The following is a 14,482-nucleotide window of genomic DNA, read 5'->3' as shown; positions in this document are numbered from 1 at the left end:
GCGCGAAGCTAGAGGCATGCTGCTTTAATGTAAGATAAGATAAGATAAGATAGATAAGATAGTTTATTAAAGTCTCATCATCGTGTACAATATTAAAACAATACACAATAAAACCTACGACATTGTACATGTACATAAATGCCACTCATAGATGAGTTATAAGAGACTATACATAAGTTTACAACAAAATCTAACATACAGGACATATCTACAAAATTACTTAAAAATAAAACCAAGTATATTTTCTTTTTTAAATTTATGTGAAGTGTTGAGACAACCAGACTGTATTTATTTTAGTTGAAATTCTGTGTAGTTTGTGTTGATATTCCTGGTTGTAAGATTTGAATGGTTATAGCAGTGTACAAGTTTACAGTGTTCCGATAAACGCCCAGATATATGCAGATCCTACACACATCCGAACGTTTAATGTATATAGCATACTATCAACATGAAGGTTGGGCGCTACGTTATTCTCTCTATTCTATGTAACATTTTCTCAATATTATGCTTTAATATTTATAAAAATTTAGAAACTGCTCTTAAGAGTAAATAGGTTGTCAAGTGTACGAACTGTAAGTGCCAGGCCTAAGGCACAATATTTTTAACCACAAAACATTTATAATTTGTCAACGTACGCAGAATTGTTCCTTAATCTACTAGTAACTTTAATAGATATTTTACTCAATACATTCTAAGTTTTACATCGGTTGTAAATATTATTAATATAATTTGCAAATAATAATTATTTAAACTTTAGTCTGATGTTTTGTATTTTACTCATCTAGAGGCGTGTCACTTTAAATACCAATCCTAAAAACAATATAACAGTCATAAAAAACATATGACATCCTTACATATAACACTCCTAATCCTAAAAGCCAACCACATTATATCATGTATCTCCAGCCAGTAAAAGTAAAGAAATTGTTAAATAACTCGTTCTTTTTAAGGAATAGCACTAGAGCGTGATGGCAAGCAATAACAGAGTGTCAATGTATACACTTTTTTTACAGCTTCGTAGCTTATTTATAGGTCAAAAGTGGGCCTTTTCATTTTATAAGATCTGATATGTTATTATCCTGATTATAATTGTACGACATATTTATTCAAATTTGTTTGCTTTCAAGTTTACTAAACTCATCTTTATTTACTGTTCAGAAGGTTTTAGATTTATGTCTGATCAGGGTCCGAGGCTAAATTTCTCAGCTAAGGTATTTTGTTGGTCTGAAACTAATATAAAATGGTCACTGAACTGACCAATTGAAGCAAATCCATAAATGAGTCATAAAAGTCCTGAGATTCGAGACAAAGCTCAGAAGAAAACGTTTATAAAAGGCAATTACCGATTGGTTTCATTTTATTTGAATGGGTTAATCACAATTGGCTATTTTGCATGTAAGCAACACACTATGGTGCAGAACCTTCGACATGTTTTGACAACAAACCAATTATACCAATTTCAGTTTTAGTTTCAAGCAATTATTATTTCAGTATCTAGCGAAGCGAAACATGTAACTTGCCTCTTTTCTTTCTTTATATTATTTGTTTTTCAAAGTGATAAAAATTGAAAATACAGATTGTTGATCAATACTATACCATGTCATTGGAAACAACTCAGTATTTTATCTTTTATTAAAGATGACATTGAATATCAGTCAACTAAGAAATATCTGAAAACATAAATATTTGTTATTAAACACGTAGATACCCAACACATTCATTAGATAATAACGTTTCTTTATTACGTAAATATTAAACGTGAATATGATTATATGGATCTCCGTCACCTTGTTGAGCATTTCCATTACTTTTTCTGACATCACCATACTCGTTTTCAGCACAACTCGATGGTACACCGTAATAATTATCTGTTCTTTTGTTCTTCAGAGCTGCATCACTAATATGAGTGTAAGCATCTTCCTCAATGTCGTCAGAATTGTTACCCTTCATATCATCAATGCCTTTATCATGTTGATCTTTCAGTCTTTTCATTGCGTTCTCTGTCGTGTCATATGCATTGTTAGTATTGTTTCCACGCTTTATATTTGAACTCAATGTGTTGTACTCGCTGTTACTATCTTCATGTCTAGAATTAGCAATGCCATTTTCTACTTTAGGATCTGATTCCTGGCCTTCCAAAACAAAATAAGTGTGAGCATAATGTCCGTTACTTTCAAAGGTATCATTTTTTGTATCGCTGTTCTTTTGTAAAGTAGCATCATCAATCTCGTTATAAGGAGAATCAGTAGGCGTTTCGTAAGTGTTTTTGTGAACTATTGATAAATGTTGTGTTCGCTGTACTGGTTTAGTATTTGTAGGCATTTTAAAACATATGCCTTCAAGTTTTCCTCTGTAAATAAAACACATGCAAATGGATTAAATATCTTATTACTGTCTTTATATATTAGCTCTCGTGACTTATCTATCATAATATCGCAAAAGACACTGAGGTTCTTAGTTAAAAGTCTTTACACTCGTACCAAACATTGAGTTTCTAAACAACAAATGTTTTCAGCACTAACAATGTTACACGAATAGCATTGGTTCAAACTATCAACTTATATTTATTTTTTCGGTAGATATGTTAACCATATCCATACCTAACTAATATGTTTTATATTCCGAATCATATGTTTTTTTGAAATAAATAAAAGTTGAATAACAAATATCACAATCACTTTTAAAAAATGTAGTTTTTCTAAATCATCAATTTATGTATATGAATTTCATTGAAAAAGGAAACAGATTTTGAAATCAAACATTACCTTCTTTTTAAAATAAAAACTGCTACGACCACCGCTACTATAACTAAAACCATCACAACTGAAATGCCAACAGCTACTCCGACATTTGAGCCTATCGAGGACAAAACATAATGTTCAAATGCTTATCTTGATAACAACTGCATGAACTTATTTCTGAAATAATGTACTTGTATATTATCTCGGCTAGTAAAGTATATCTTGTTCACTAACTGCACATTATTTCTTTCAAAAAATCTTAATAGTTACGTATCAACTGAAACATTAACATAAAGAGAATTTTCAACTTGTTACTTTTACAAAAGTGTATTATATATCCTTCAAAATTGTTTTTATATTTCATTTGCGTTTAACACATCATTATTAAAAATATCTGAATCTTGCTAAAAAGCAAATTTTTCTTATGTTTGCTTTCACACATCCATTTAACGTAATTTACTTTTCGAGAAAAAATATGGAAAGAATATACTTATTTCCGTTCTTAAACTCTTACCATTGGATTCTTTTTTAGTTTTTCCTGAAACATCAAAATATGAAAACAACAGTGTGACCAGCGTCTTACATGAATTACAATGTGACCTTCAACTAATTCTCTCAATTTCCAACCCTTGCCATATCCAACAAGCTTTTCGTTTACAGCATTTACTTAAAGGAATTTGATATATCAGACATGATTATCTACGGTTTACAGTGGTGCTAAAATCCCTGCCTTACTCCCCTCGTGTGAGTGAAGTTCCGTGATTTAAAAGACGCCATTCTCTCGCGCCTTTTATGGATAAATAGCGTTAAAATGATGTCATTTTGCCACTATGAATGAAGTTGGAAATTCATGCGCCTCTATAAGAAATATGCTAAGCTCAAATATTACATCAAGAATTTCTTTTAAAAATATGATTTATATGTAATATGCAAGAAAAAGAATCAAACACCGGTTGTTGTCACGGACGCGTTTATCTAGTTCTCGGTTAACAATTACTTTCGAGTAATATATTCGGGTCTGTAAGATTCTTATAGTATTCAACCATACATATTATAACAATAAATCGCGGTGTGGCTAAAAGTAGTATTCTAAGGATTGCTGGCGGAGTGGGTTCAAACCCTGTCATGGTCAAGCTGTTGTTTCCATGAGCAAGAAACTTTTACATAGCTTATTACTGGTTATGGCTTTTAGGATAAATAATAAATTCATATAAACTGAAACTAGTCTATCCTAACCAAACAAAGTTTTAAAGAGACTCCACTGAGGTTTTTTGACATGATGGGACTGAAAATATTTTTCCTGATAAATGTACCATTTGATGTAGGTTTAGACCACTAATCTTTGTGCAAAGTTTCAGATCATTCGTTCACTTCGTTTTTTTTTTTTCAGAATAATTATTCAAAATGTAAAAAAATGACCCAAAATGAAAAGCGTTTTAACGTTTTTCACTCAAATCGGGTTCAGAAGAGCATAAAACTACGATTTTCAATTAATTTCAAAGTATATTTCTTAAGTTTCTCTTCAAATATTTCTATTTAAAGTGCCCCGGCTCATTTACGAAAGAAATTCAAATGATATGTTTTAGGCTTTTTGACCTCAGTGGAGTCCCTTTACTTATCAGGAGTGTTGTCAATAATTCGAAAGAGTGCAATTGTCGTCAATTACAAGACGAATTAAGAAAAATCATGATTTCATTTCATGTAGAAGAGGTTATGGCAGTCTTTGCCCGTAAATACGCTTTGTTGTTAGAGCTTCAAAGGATTATGTATATACATTTTTTAATTATTTTAATGTAACAGTGACATTAAAGGAGAAAAACTATTTTACCGCTTTTACATAGAATTTTTCTTGATGAAGAGACTTTGTCATCAAATTGTAGCAGGATAGTATCTCCTTTCTGCGTAAGATAACCGAACTGTTTTCTGGAATTATTATGTGTAGCAGCAGCATCTGTTGAAAAAGAACATCAATAAAATAATTATTTTTGTTTTAGGGTGTGAGAGGGTTTGGGCTTTACTTATATAATATAAACAATTTTTCTCTAGCATTAAACAAAACAAAAATGTTTCAAATATAGAGAAAATGATTTACAAAAATACAATATAATGTACGTTTGAAACGCATGCTAAAAACATCACATTCAATATATCTTAAATTTGAAGTGTTATAGCCATAAATCCTTTAAACTGGTAAAGTGTTTTATATTTCGTTGACTTGTTTAATCCCACAAACTGGACTGATTATTGTTGTTTGAATAGATGTACTTTTCATGATTCTTGATAATGGATATTCAAATGTTATAAGATGAAAAAAAGTGTGAAAATCTTTAATCTTTTGTTGCTCACGTCACTTTGTTAATTTTATAAGTCAAATTGGAAAATAAAATGATTTCTTCAAAACAATATTTTGTGCAAAAAAATCCTTTACTTTGCCACGTCTATTAGAAATTTGGCAAACATGAAAAGGCGAATTGTCATCTATAATAGTAAGATCCTAGCATTTTCTAATATTTGAAAAAGTCCTATACATTCAAATAGAGTATAAATGTAATGAACAGCTGACTCCTATAAGTTTGTTATCCTGAACCTATCTTGAGCAAACAAATTGAAGGTAACGTCAATCTGAATAATTCGGCTGCAAAGCAGCTGAGTCCTTTAGAACTTTAAAAAATTCGCATGATTTATTGCGGAATGACACGATTAACTTTACGAGTCGTATATTAAAACATTCACATTCATCAGCTTTACACTTCAGGACCAATTTAAAATTTCTTGCTTTGTTGCAAAGCATTTTTATTTACATTTTCCTCAAATGGATAAACGATGATCAATTATCTCCGTAAACAAATAATGGACTGTTCAACCGTCTGCAGTTTACCGAGATTGAATATCGTTGATCTAGGCTAAAATTAATCATGCGTAAACACTTTTCATGCATAAATAGCGAAGGTAAATCTAAAAAACCATAACAAGAAAATTATACTTAATATTAACATTAACAAACATTTTTCATTTTAATATGATCCCGACAGGTTTTTATATCGTCAGGGCAAACAAACAAAATAACATGGTATATATAAACTAAAGGAACCACGCACCGTGTATTGAATAAATAACATCACTTGAAATAATCCCTGTCCATGATGGTGTAAGTCTGTAACGTCCTTTAAATTGTTCTAGTTGCGTAATTGTCGTTGGGGTCATTGAATTTTGCAAGCATAAGTTCATAGCCAAATTCCATTTTGTTGATGTAGTCTTAGTAGTACTAGAAAGTTCTTGAACGGATCCGTTATCTTAATATAAATGAAAAAAAAATATAGTAAATATTACATCACAATTGAAATGTTTAATTTATGAACGTTTTTGAAGGCTATTGACTTTTTGTTTCATAATACTGTTTATATGCACTTATCCTTTTTCTTGTTATCAGTTTTTTACTTTTTTTTCGAGGAAGATGAGTTGAAAAGTATTTAATATATAAAGATAGAATATACTGTCCTGTTAGAAAAGTATTGCTGAATCTTACTCGATGCACATATTGTCTGAATTGTTATTGCGCAACTATTCCAATAGAAACTCTGTACGTTACTGTTTATCTGATACGACAGACACACTCCAACATCGTCTTCATATTTTGCTTCAAACTCTACAAATATGATTTCTTTTTAAAACTCAACATTTTGCCTAATTAAAGCTAGTTGAATTTAGTAAATGTTAAATGTAAATGTAATAATTGTTTAATGTTATAAATGTTTATTACGTGTATATACAACTAACAGGAAAGCGTTTGCTTGATCTTGCTATGTTGGTGAGGTAATTCAAAACACACGTGCCATTAATATTCTTGGTAATGCATCTGCCGGCAAATGCGATATCTAGGCTAAATATAGACAAGGAACGACAACACAGAAAAAGTCAATGTTAGTTAAATGAATATAAATATAAAAAACAAATATAGTAGAATCAGAATGTCTTGATTTGTAACCCCAAAACTACCTGTCATCCTCAAACATTTGTTTTTCTCCAAAATTTCCTTTGTATTTAGTTATTACGATTTCATATTGCTAATGTTTCTTTTGAGAGGGTGTAAAGACTCACCAGTAATACTGAGTTTGTATAGCGACATATGCTCTTCTCCACCACATTCAATATTGGACTGATCTTTACATTCTGTATTACATTTTGTAGCAAAAATGTCTAATCCGCTGATACTGTTCAAACAAAAGCACTGAAATGTTAACAAAATTGATCCAAGTGATACATGAATTTGCCGTACAAAAAGTACTTCTTTGGTAAATATATACATTTCATCGTCCAATTTGTTAATAACACAACTAATGCTTATTATGAAATCACTGTTTGAAAACAAATTCCTACCTTTTTATCATTAATACCTATCACCCCTTTCTTCTGACAAGCCGAAAAGCACAGTCCTGGTGTATTTCGATCGAACTGAGCTAATGCTGTCCCCTTTTCAAGAATAGAACAGCCTGCAATTGATATAATAAATCAGTTAAATTTGGAATAAAAACATTGAAAGAATACTTCCGTGAAATCAACATAAAATGTAGTTTAGTATTCAGTACTAATTGTTGCATATAGAAATGTATTCCGTGTTTGGTTGGGTTTAACGTCGCTCAATACTGTAAATACCATACGGCAATTTTCCAGCTTTACACGTGGAAGTAGACCTCAGATGCTACTCCATCCATTTTTTTCAGGCACAGACGGGCAACTGAGTAGAACGACCAATGTTCCGTTAGCTAGCTTGGTAGCTTGTATGAACAAATCAAAAGTCCCTATAATCTTTTAAACTTCATTTTCATCACGCCATCGATCATTTTCATTACAGACAGTCCGGTTTGTTCAATAATAGATCGTTGTATCGTTAATCGGTCGATAATGAAGGCTTTTTCACGGTCACCCGCACTGTAACTCTGCTCTGTAATATACAGAATTTCGGTCGCTTGCGAAAGTGAAGGCAACTAGTACTGGAAAACTGCTTGACAGCCTGCCCAGGAGCGATTTGTTGGTTCTGGAAAATGTAAATGTAGGTTTATGTCGTGAGTGAAAACTTCCAACATCACAACTACTCATTTACATTACTTAAAAACGACAGCATAAATAACATTGATTTTCTTTTTATCTCCAAGATGTGTCTTTATTTCTATAACGTAAAACCGACAGTTTAATTAAATCAAAAGAGTATATTTTATATTTGGTACACAGATAATTTGAAACGAAACATTCTTACATTATACCCATTGAATAGATTTTGACGACCTCAATCTACTACAACTTAAGCAGTGAAATTAAGTAGCATTCATATTTACCAATATACTCAAACGGCGCAGCAGATAGATAGTAGCCCACCCATACACCATTTTGCTCTTCAATTTTTCCAGAATAGTCTACAAGAAATTCCTTCCCGTTCATGAATGCCTTGTAATTTATCTCGGGCAATGCAACCTGGCAAATTGTAGTTATATCTTTCCATGTTGTCTCATTTTGAGATATAAATTCAGTACCTACAACGTGAAGTTAATTTTCATACTTCTGTGTTTTTTGTCATCATGATTAAAAGGCATCTAGACAGTCAGGTTATGGAATTTGAAATTTGTTTGCAAAGCAAGCTCCTAACGCCGAAGCGTTCAGACAGTGATAAGGTCTATCATTATTCATTTTATCACCCTATCTTCATCATTTTATCATACACGATTTTACAAACGATGACAGAACGACTGATGTTGCTAAATCAGTTCATGTTCATGTCAATAATGCAAAGTTAGAAACGTCCATATTACACTATAACTATCTCATGAAATTATTTTTCCTTACATAAAACGGTTCACTTTTTTATATAAAACTTTCAAAAAAAAAGAAAAAAGAAACATTTACCATATACCATTTGTAAGGTTTCATGTCGTTAAATGTAAACTTAATGTAGCTATTTAACACGATATTCTTTTTGTGTTGAAGAGTATCATTCGTTAAACGGTAACATAAAATCAAAATATCATATAACACAACACAACAAAACGATAGTTAGTAGTCTTTATAATGAACATCTGAAGTTACAACGTTTTTAAACCTCTGGGTGATACTTAATAATTTATGTTAATTTATGTAAATTAATGTAAATTGATGTAATATATTCTTTTCGATTTTGTACATTCCTATCGTAATCTTAGTATTTATTTCAGACGTTTATATTCCACATATTCATTACAATACGCTATCGAATTATTTGTTACCATTATCTAACAAAATGCGGCACATGATACAAGCCAAATATTATTGGTAATGAAACATCCCATACATTTTTATTTAACTTGCCACGATACAAATCTTAAATGGACTCATCTTCCATCAATCTGAGCGAAACTTTTAATCAATTTTGAAGAAAATCCAAGATATTTAGAGACTGAATAGCAAACAGCTCAGACCATGATATGTACTGGTCGCATGGGTAAAAGCAATTGCCACCCGCAAGCTAAAGGCTTAAGTAGTCATAAGTTTCAAGTCTAATACAGGTATATAGAATATATTAATCATTTTGTACGGTCAATTTTGCAATACAACAATGAGTAACACATACATTTCTTCTGAAAGACGCTTGCTGAATTTCTGTAAAATATACAGTGCACTTTCACAACTTAAACCTGAATCAGTGTCTTATTTAAGTCGACAGTGATTCATCTTATACATTTTGGGAAAAAAAAGAAACACTAAAAAAGACCGGTAAGATTAATTATAAGATTTATTTACCTTTAGATAATGAAATCCATAAAATAATCAAATACATGTATACACCAGAAGTGTGCACCATTTTGAACATTTAACTTTACTTTTATGTAACTTCCTTTACGTTTATATTTTATTGAGCTGAAGAAGAAAGTTATAAATTACGTTAAGAAGCTTCAGATAAAAAAAATCAGTAAACAGCCGTTGACTTTATTGGCGGTTGAATGGTTCTTTGTAAAAAATGTAATAAATCTATACACTAATTTATGTATCGTATGAATTTGAAATAAACCGTTCACAAACTAGGTCATGAATTGAAACAAAATTTAATGGGCATCTATTTAATTGCTTTAAATTCTGAAAAATATTAAATGATTTCACCATGCTTTTATACAGTAAAAAATGTTTGGCTTGGGAAAATGAAAGATTAGAGTTTTCCTTGTGAGAAACTTTTTACACGTTATGAAGAACAAAGTTTATGATTAGAGTAGTAATGATTGCAAGAGAAGAAGGAAACAGAAAATATGCACATATTTCAACAAACATTTTAAACTTTGGTTGTTTCCCTTTTGTATGTTGCAGTAGGCTTACTTTGACTAAATTAATTATCAGTTAAAAAATCGGTTCAATTCTCTTGGCCTTATTAGATGATTAAAGACCGAATATTAGAAATGCTGCATTGTACAAAGTTTCAGTCGATCGTGAAATGGTTTAGTAACTAGGGCGATTATTAAATCAAATATATTTTACACAAGTCTTATCTAATTTCTGTTGGAAATTGGGTTAAGTACTTTTGGAATTTGGGATAAAAAGTCAGTTTTCCCACAAAGCCATCTCAACTAACCTTTGAGTCTTAAAAACGTAATTAACTGCAGTTGAGAATCTGTTACTCTTTATAAATCGTTATTTAATACATAATTACGGTCCAAAGAATAGATAATAATTACGCAGACTGATAATTTGTTAATGTTTTGTACTGCGAAAATTTCGTGGTGGTAAAATTAAACTACTGTAACAGTTTACCATTATACACGTATGACTTTGCATTATTTTGTATTTAAAGTCTGATCTTATTGCTTCTAGTAAGATTCCTTCGAGTTTTGCTCCGATCCTCTTTAGAATTCATTCTATCTTACGTTCTACGCTAAATGTAGTTACGTATATGAGGATTCTCAATTCAAAGTATAGCAATTGTCATATCTGAATGTCGGTTTCTGTTAAGTGAAAGTAGATAATATCATGCATGCATTTATTACTACTGTCACACAGCGTGCAACATTTATAATTTGTCATTTTCATTTTTTTGTCTTGAAATGGTCAATTGTTCGACCATTTTGATTTCAATTATGATGATCTTAGGGATGGTAAATGTGAAAGTGACAGATGCTGCTCATTGTGTGATTTACTACTTATATGAAGCATAACACGTCCCTTGAATTCTATAACAAAAAATGGCAAAATTCACCAACAAACAGGAATCTTGTAAATCCTCTTTTTTTGGTAATCGTCTATCATAGTTATGAATATTAAATAGTTATTTCTTTCAAGTTAACAACTGGAAATATACATGTGTTAAGGGTTGAACTTTATATATGAACTATAACAACTTTAATAAATTATTGTTTTCTTATTGTGTGAGCATGTCAATTACAAATAAATTTTAGGATAGCTAGATATAGATGACTTTAGAAATGTAACCAAGGACACACGCAACTTTGTTTACGTTAAACATTTTTTTAAAACTTTAAATTCCTTATCACAACACAATAGTCTATACTTAAAAGTAATCGATGCTTATGCGTATTTGTAAATAGTAAACATTATAACATTTACTAGGACTTGAAGAAGCGGAAACATAAAAAAATAGTTTTGATAAATAATTGTTTGCAGACAGAATGCAGTAATTATTTGTGAAGCATTTGTTAAAACATTGCACTAGAACAGCATTATAAACATGAAACAAAACTATATTAGCTTTTCATGCTGCAACACGTCTATAAAAATGAACATTTCATACACAAGGAAACAATGATAATCATAAAGATCACATATATATTTTACCAACCTTTATCATAAGTAATTAAAATATATTGAAAGAAAAATGAGTCCTTCAAATACACAATTATCTACATCATAAGTTATTTAATTGAAAACAAAATGAGTCTTTTAAATACACTACTATTTTATAGGTCTTCAGCATACGTTATTACAAACATACTGAATAAACGTGCCTTTTAAATACAATATTATAATAAAGATCTATTTCATAAGTTATCAAAAATTACTGAATAAATGAGTATTTTAAATACACAATAACTATATAGATCTACAGCATGAGCCAATCGTAAAGCATCACTTCTCTCATCCCGTGACGAATTCTATTTTGTACTACTTTGGAGAGATTTTTTTTGCACAATATTAGGACCAAAGCCTTAACCTTAGTAATATGTCCGGGAGACTTCCGCGTGGAATGGTCGTTTGTTTGTACATTTGTTCTTTCTGTATATAAAGTGTGTAATAATTTGTATAAAAACAGCATAATTTTAGGCTAACCGTTAAAGCATCATTTGTCTGATACCGTTGCGTTCGTTTTAGTACTAATTTGAGGGTCTTCTTTACACCTTATAAGGCCTAAAGTCCTAACGAATGTCAAATGTCAGAGAGATTTTCTCATTGCTATAATTTGTATAAATATTCGTAAAAAAACACCATATTTTCGAGCTTACCTTAAAACACAATTTGTCTGATTCAGTTGCGGTTTCGTATTTTTGTATTAATTTTGGTGGTCTTCTTAGTGGCCGATTAACCGGACTGTTATAGTAGTCGATATAAATAGAAAAGATAATTTACTCAACATGTCACACGTCACAACAGTGGTTAGGTTTGAACGAAGGTATATTACGATAACAGTAAAAAGGCAGGGAATGTATTAATACACTATTTGTTGAAACGTGGGGGTGATCTTTACATTTTTACTTGTAATGGATAGATATGGATATATTCCTTTTTTTTGCTTATGTTTTAAGAGATAGAATAATAACATTTATGCACGCATATGTTGGCGGCATCTGGGAGGGCTTAATGTTATGTTGCTAGAACTTGTTGCCCAACCCATTTGCTTTTCGTTGCAATATTATAATTATACTCATCAGTTGTGTAATATTTGACATGTATCTGATGCAATAAAATATGTTTAAACTAAACATGTTGGTCATTATTTTGCGTTTTTTGTAATATTAACCAGCGTACAGTTAGCCTTTACCTTAGTTTTTATAGACTTGCACAATCTCATGTGTTATACAGCGGTATAAATTATAATTAAATTGAATAATAAGAAGACGTTGATATTAAAACCACAAGTTCAACAAATGATGTTGCTAGCTTAGAGTTCTATCCACGAGCGAAACGTAATAAAACGCCGTAAATATTACACTGCATAAGCAGTCAAGTTAGTAAAGTGAATGCGCAGTAGTTCTGTACTGTAAAAGTAGTTTCGCAAATTCTGACACGGATGATTGTGTGTCTTGGTAACAAAAACAGAGAAAAGTGCACAGTTGTGACATACGGTGATAGATATCGTCTAAACGCGAATTTTCTAATGTTTTTCTTGTAATGATAATTAATTTTTTAAATTTTAATGATAATTAATTGTTTAAATTAAATTTATTTTACTTAGTAACATACTTTGCGAACATATGCGACGTGAATAATTAAGCCTTTTAAACTTATTTTTGTCTTTGTTAAACCTATATCTAAGTTATTTAAGTTATGTGGAGTCTAATACATATTTACATGTGCAACCAGATAAATAACAAATATATTTTACGGTTCCTACTGCCTTGGAAGAAAACATTAAAATACAGGCCCTGCTTATAAAGATGATATAACGTCTTATCTTATTTACAGATGAAATAAAAAAATAATTTACCTGTAGTGTAAGATATCCACAAGAAGATATAAAATACACCTGTAAAATCCGACATTTTCTGTAGGTTTGTAGTTTACCAACTAACTACCTTTACCATGTCTAATTTACAAGGAATTTATAAAGTTTAAAACTAAAATAAAATCTGAACAAATAATCCTTTATGTGGAGTGATTGTCAAATACAATACGTATTTACTAACATGAAATTACTTTACTATGCATCATAAACCTCTTTCTTATTATTTAGAAAACTGATAGGGAAAATAAATTCCGTATTTCTGATATAATCTTGGTGTCGACCTCATCCTAGACAAGGAAAAATAAATAAAATAAATTGTTGGTAAAATAACATTCTGTAATTTGATATAGACGCAATTCTCTTATTAGTGCGTTTACTTTATTAAAAATATGTTTTATTTCTGTATATAAGATATACTATGCTCAAATTTGATATAAGAAAATCCTGTTAATTGATAAAAAAATATTTTTGTTAATATGAAATAAACTTTTTTGATTTCACACATAGAAATTATTTTACGTTTTAAAATCTACACACAATACTTAGGTCTTCACAATATGTATATATATAGTGTCATTAAAAAAGAGTGGCAGTTTCAACTTAACTTAACCTGTAATAGGTAACGCAACATCAATATCATACATTCTTTTCTTAAATTCAAATTAGACATCTTTAGTACGAATTTAATAGACTTCAATAAATGTCTGTTATTAAAATATTTCATTTTTTCATTTTAGGATGAGCATAATATATCTTTAAAACTTATTAACATATAAAAGGACTAAACAATTTGAATGAACAATAATGTACACAGATAAACTGTCTTCTATCTAAACATCTCTTACATTTTCAAAAGAATTGCAGGAAGGAAAATCAGCTTGCCTCACACAACAATATAAAATGACGGCATTTCCGACTATAACCACGCTTTTTTAATTGTCATATTTACCGAATTAGGTTGGGTCATTGTCGTTGTGTGGCTCCGATCTGTTCCTTTGGAAGTATGACGGCGGAATTAATTATTTTTCATAAACCAAATTCTTGTCCTTGT

The 14,482-nt window shown here is 30.4% G+C and overlaps 1 protein-coding gene across 1 annotated transcript; it reads right to left on the bottom strand.

The window, feature by feature from the left end:
- Nucleotides 1-50: 50 nt before the first annotated feature.
- On the bottom strand, nucleotides 51-13,593 carry LOC132737467 (uncharacterized). Its single transcript, XM_060724758.1, has 10 exons — nucleotides 13,414-13,593; nucleotides 8,075-8,269; nucleotides 7,119-7,231; nucleotides 6,840-6,969; nucleotides 6,268-6,387; nucleotides 5,840-6,034; nucleotides 4,570-4,692; nucleotides 3,256-3,279; nucleotides 2,766-2,856; nucleotides 51-2,350 (listed from the first exon to the last, which is right to left on the bottom strand). Exons 1-10 carry the CDS (start codon nucleotides 13,466-13,468, stop codon nucleotides 1,753-1,755), a joined length of 1,644 nt encoding a protein of 547 aa, XP_060580741.1. The 5' UTR covers nucleotides 13,469-13,593; the 3' UTR covers nucleotides 51-1,752.
- Nucleotides 13,594-14,482: the final 889 nt, after the last annotated feature.

This window comes from Ruditapes philippinarum, unplaced genomic scaffold, assembly GCF_026571515.1.
Source record: "Ruditapes philippinarum isolate M1 unplaced genomic scaffold, ASM2657151v2 ctg7034_1_1_1_1, whole genome shotgun sequence".
Classification (NCBI taxonomy): Eukaryota; Metazoa; Mollusca; class Bivalvia; order Venerida; family Veneridae; genus Ruditapes; species Ruditapes philippinarum.
The sequence above is the reverse complement of the archived record's forward strand: the minus strand, read 5'-3'. Positions and strand labels throughout refer to the sequence as shown.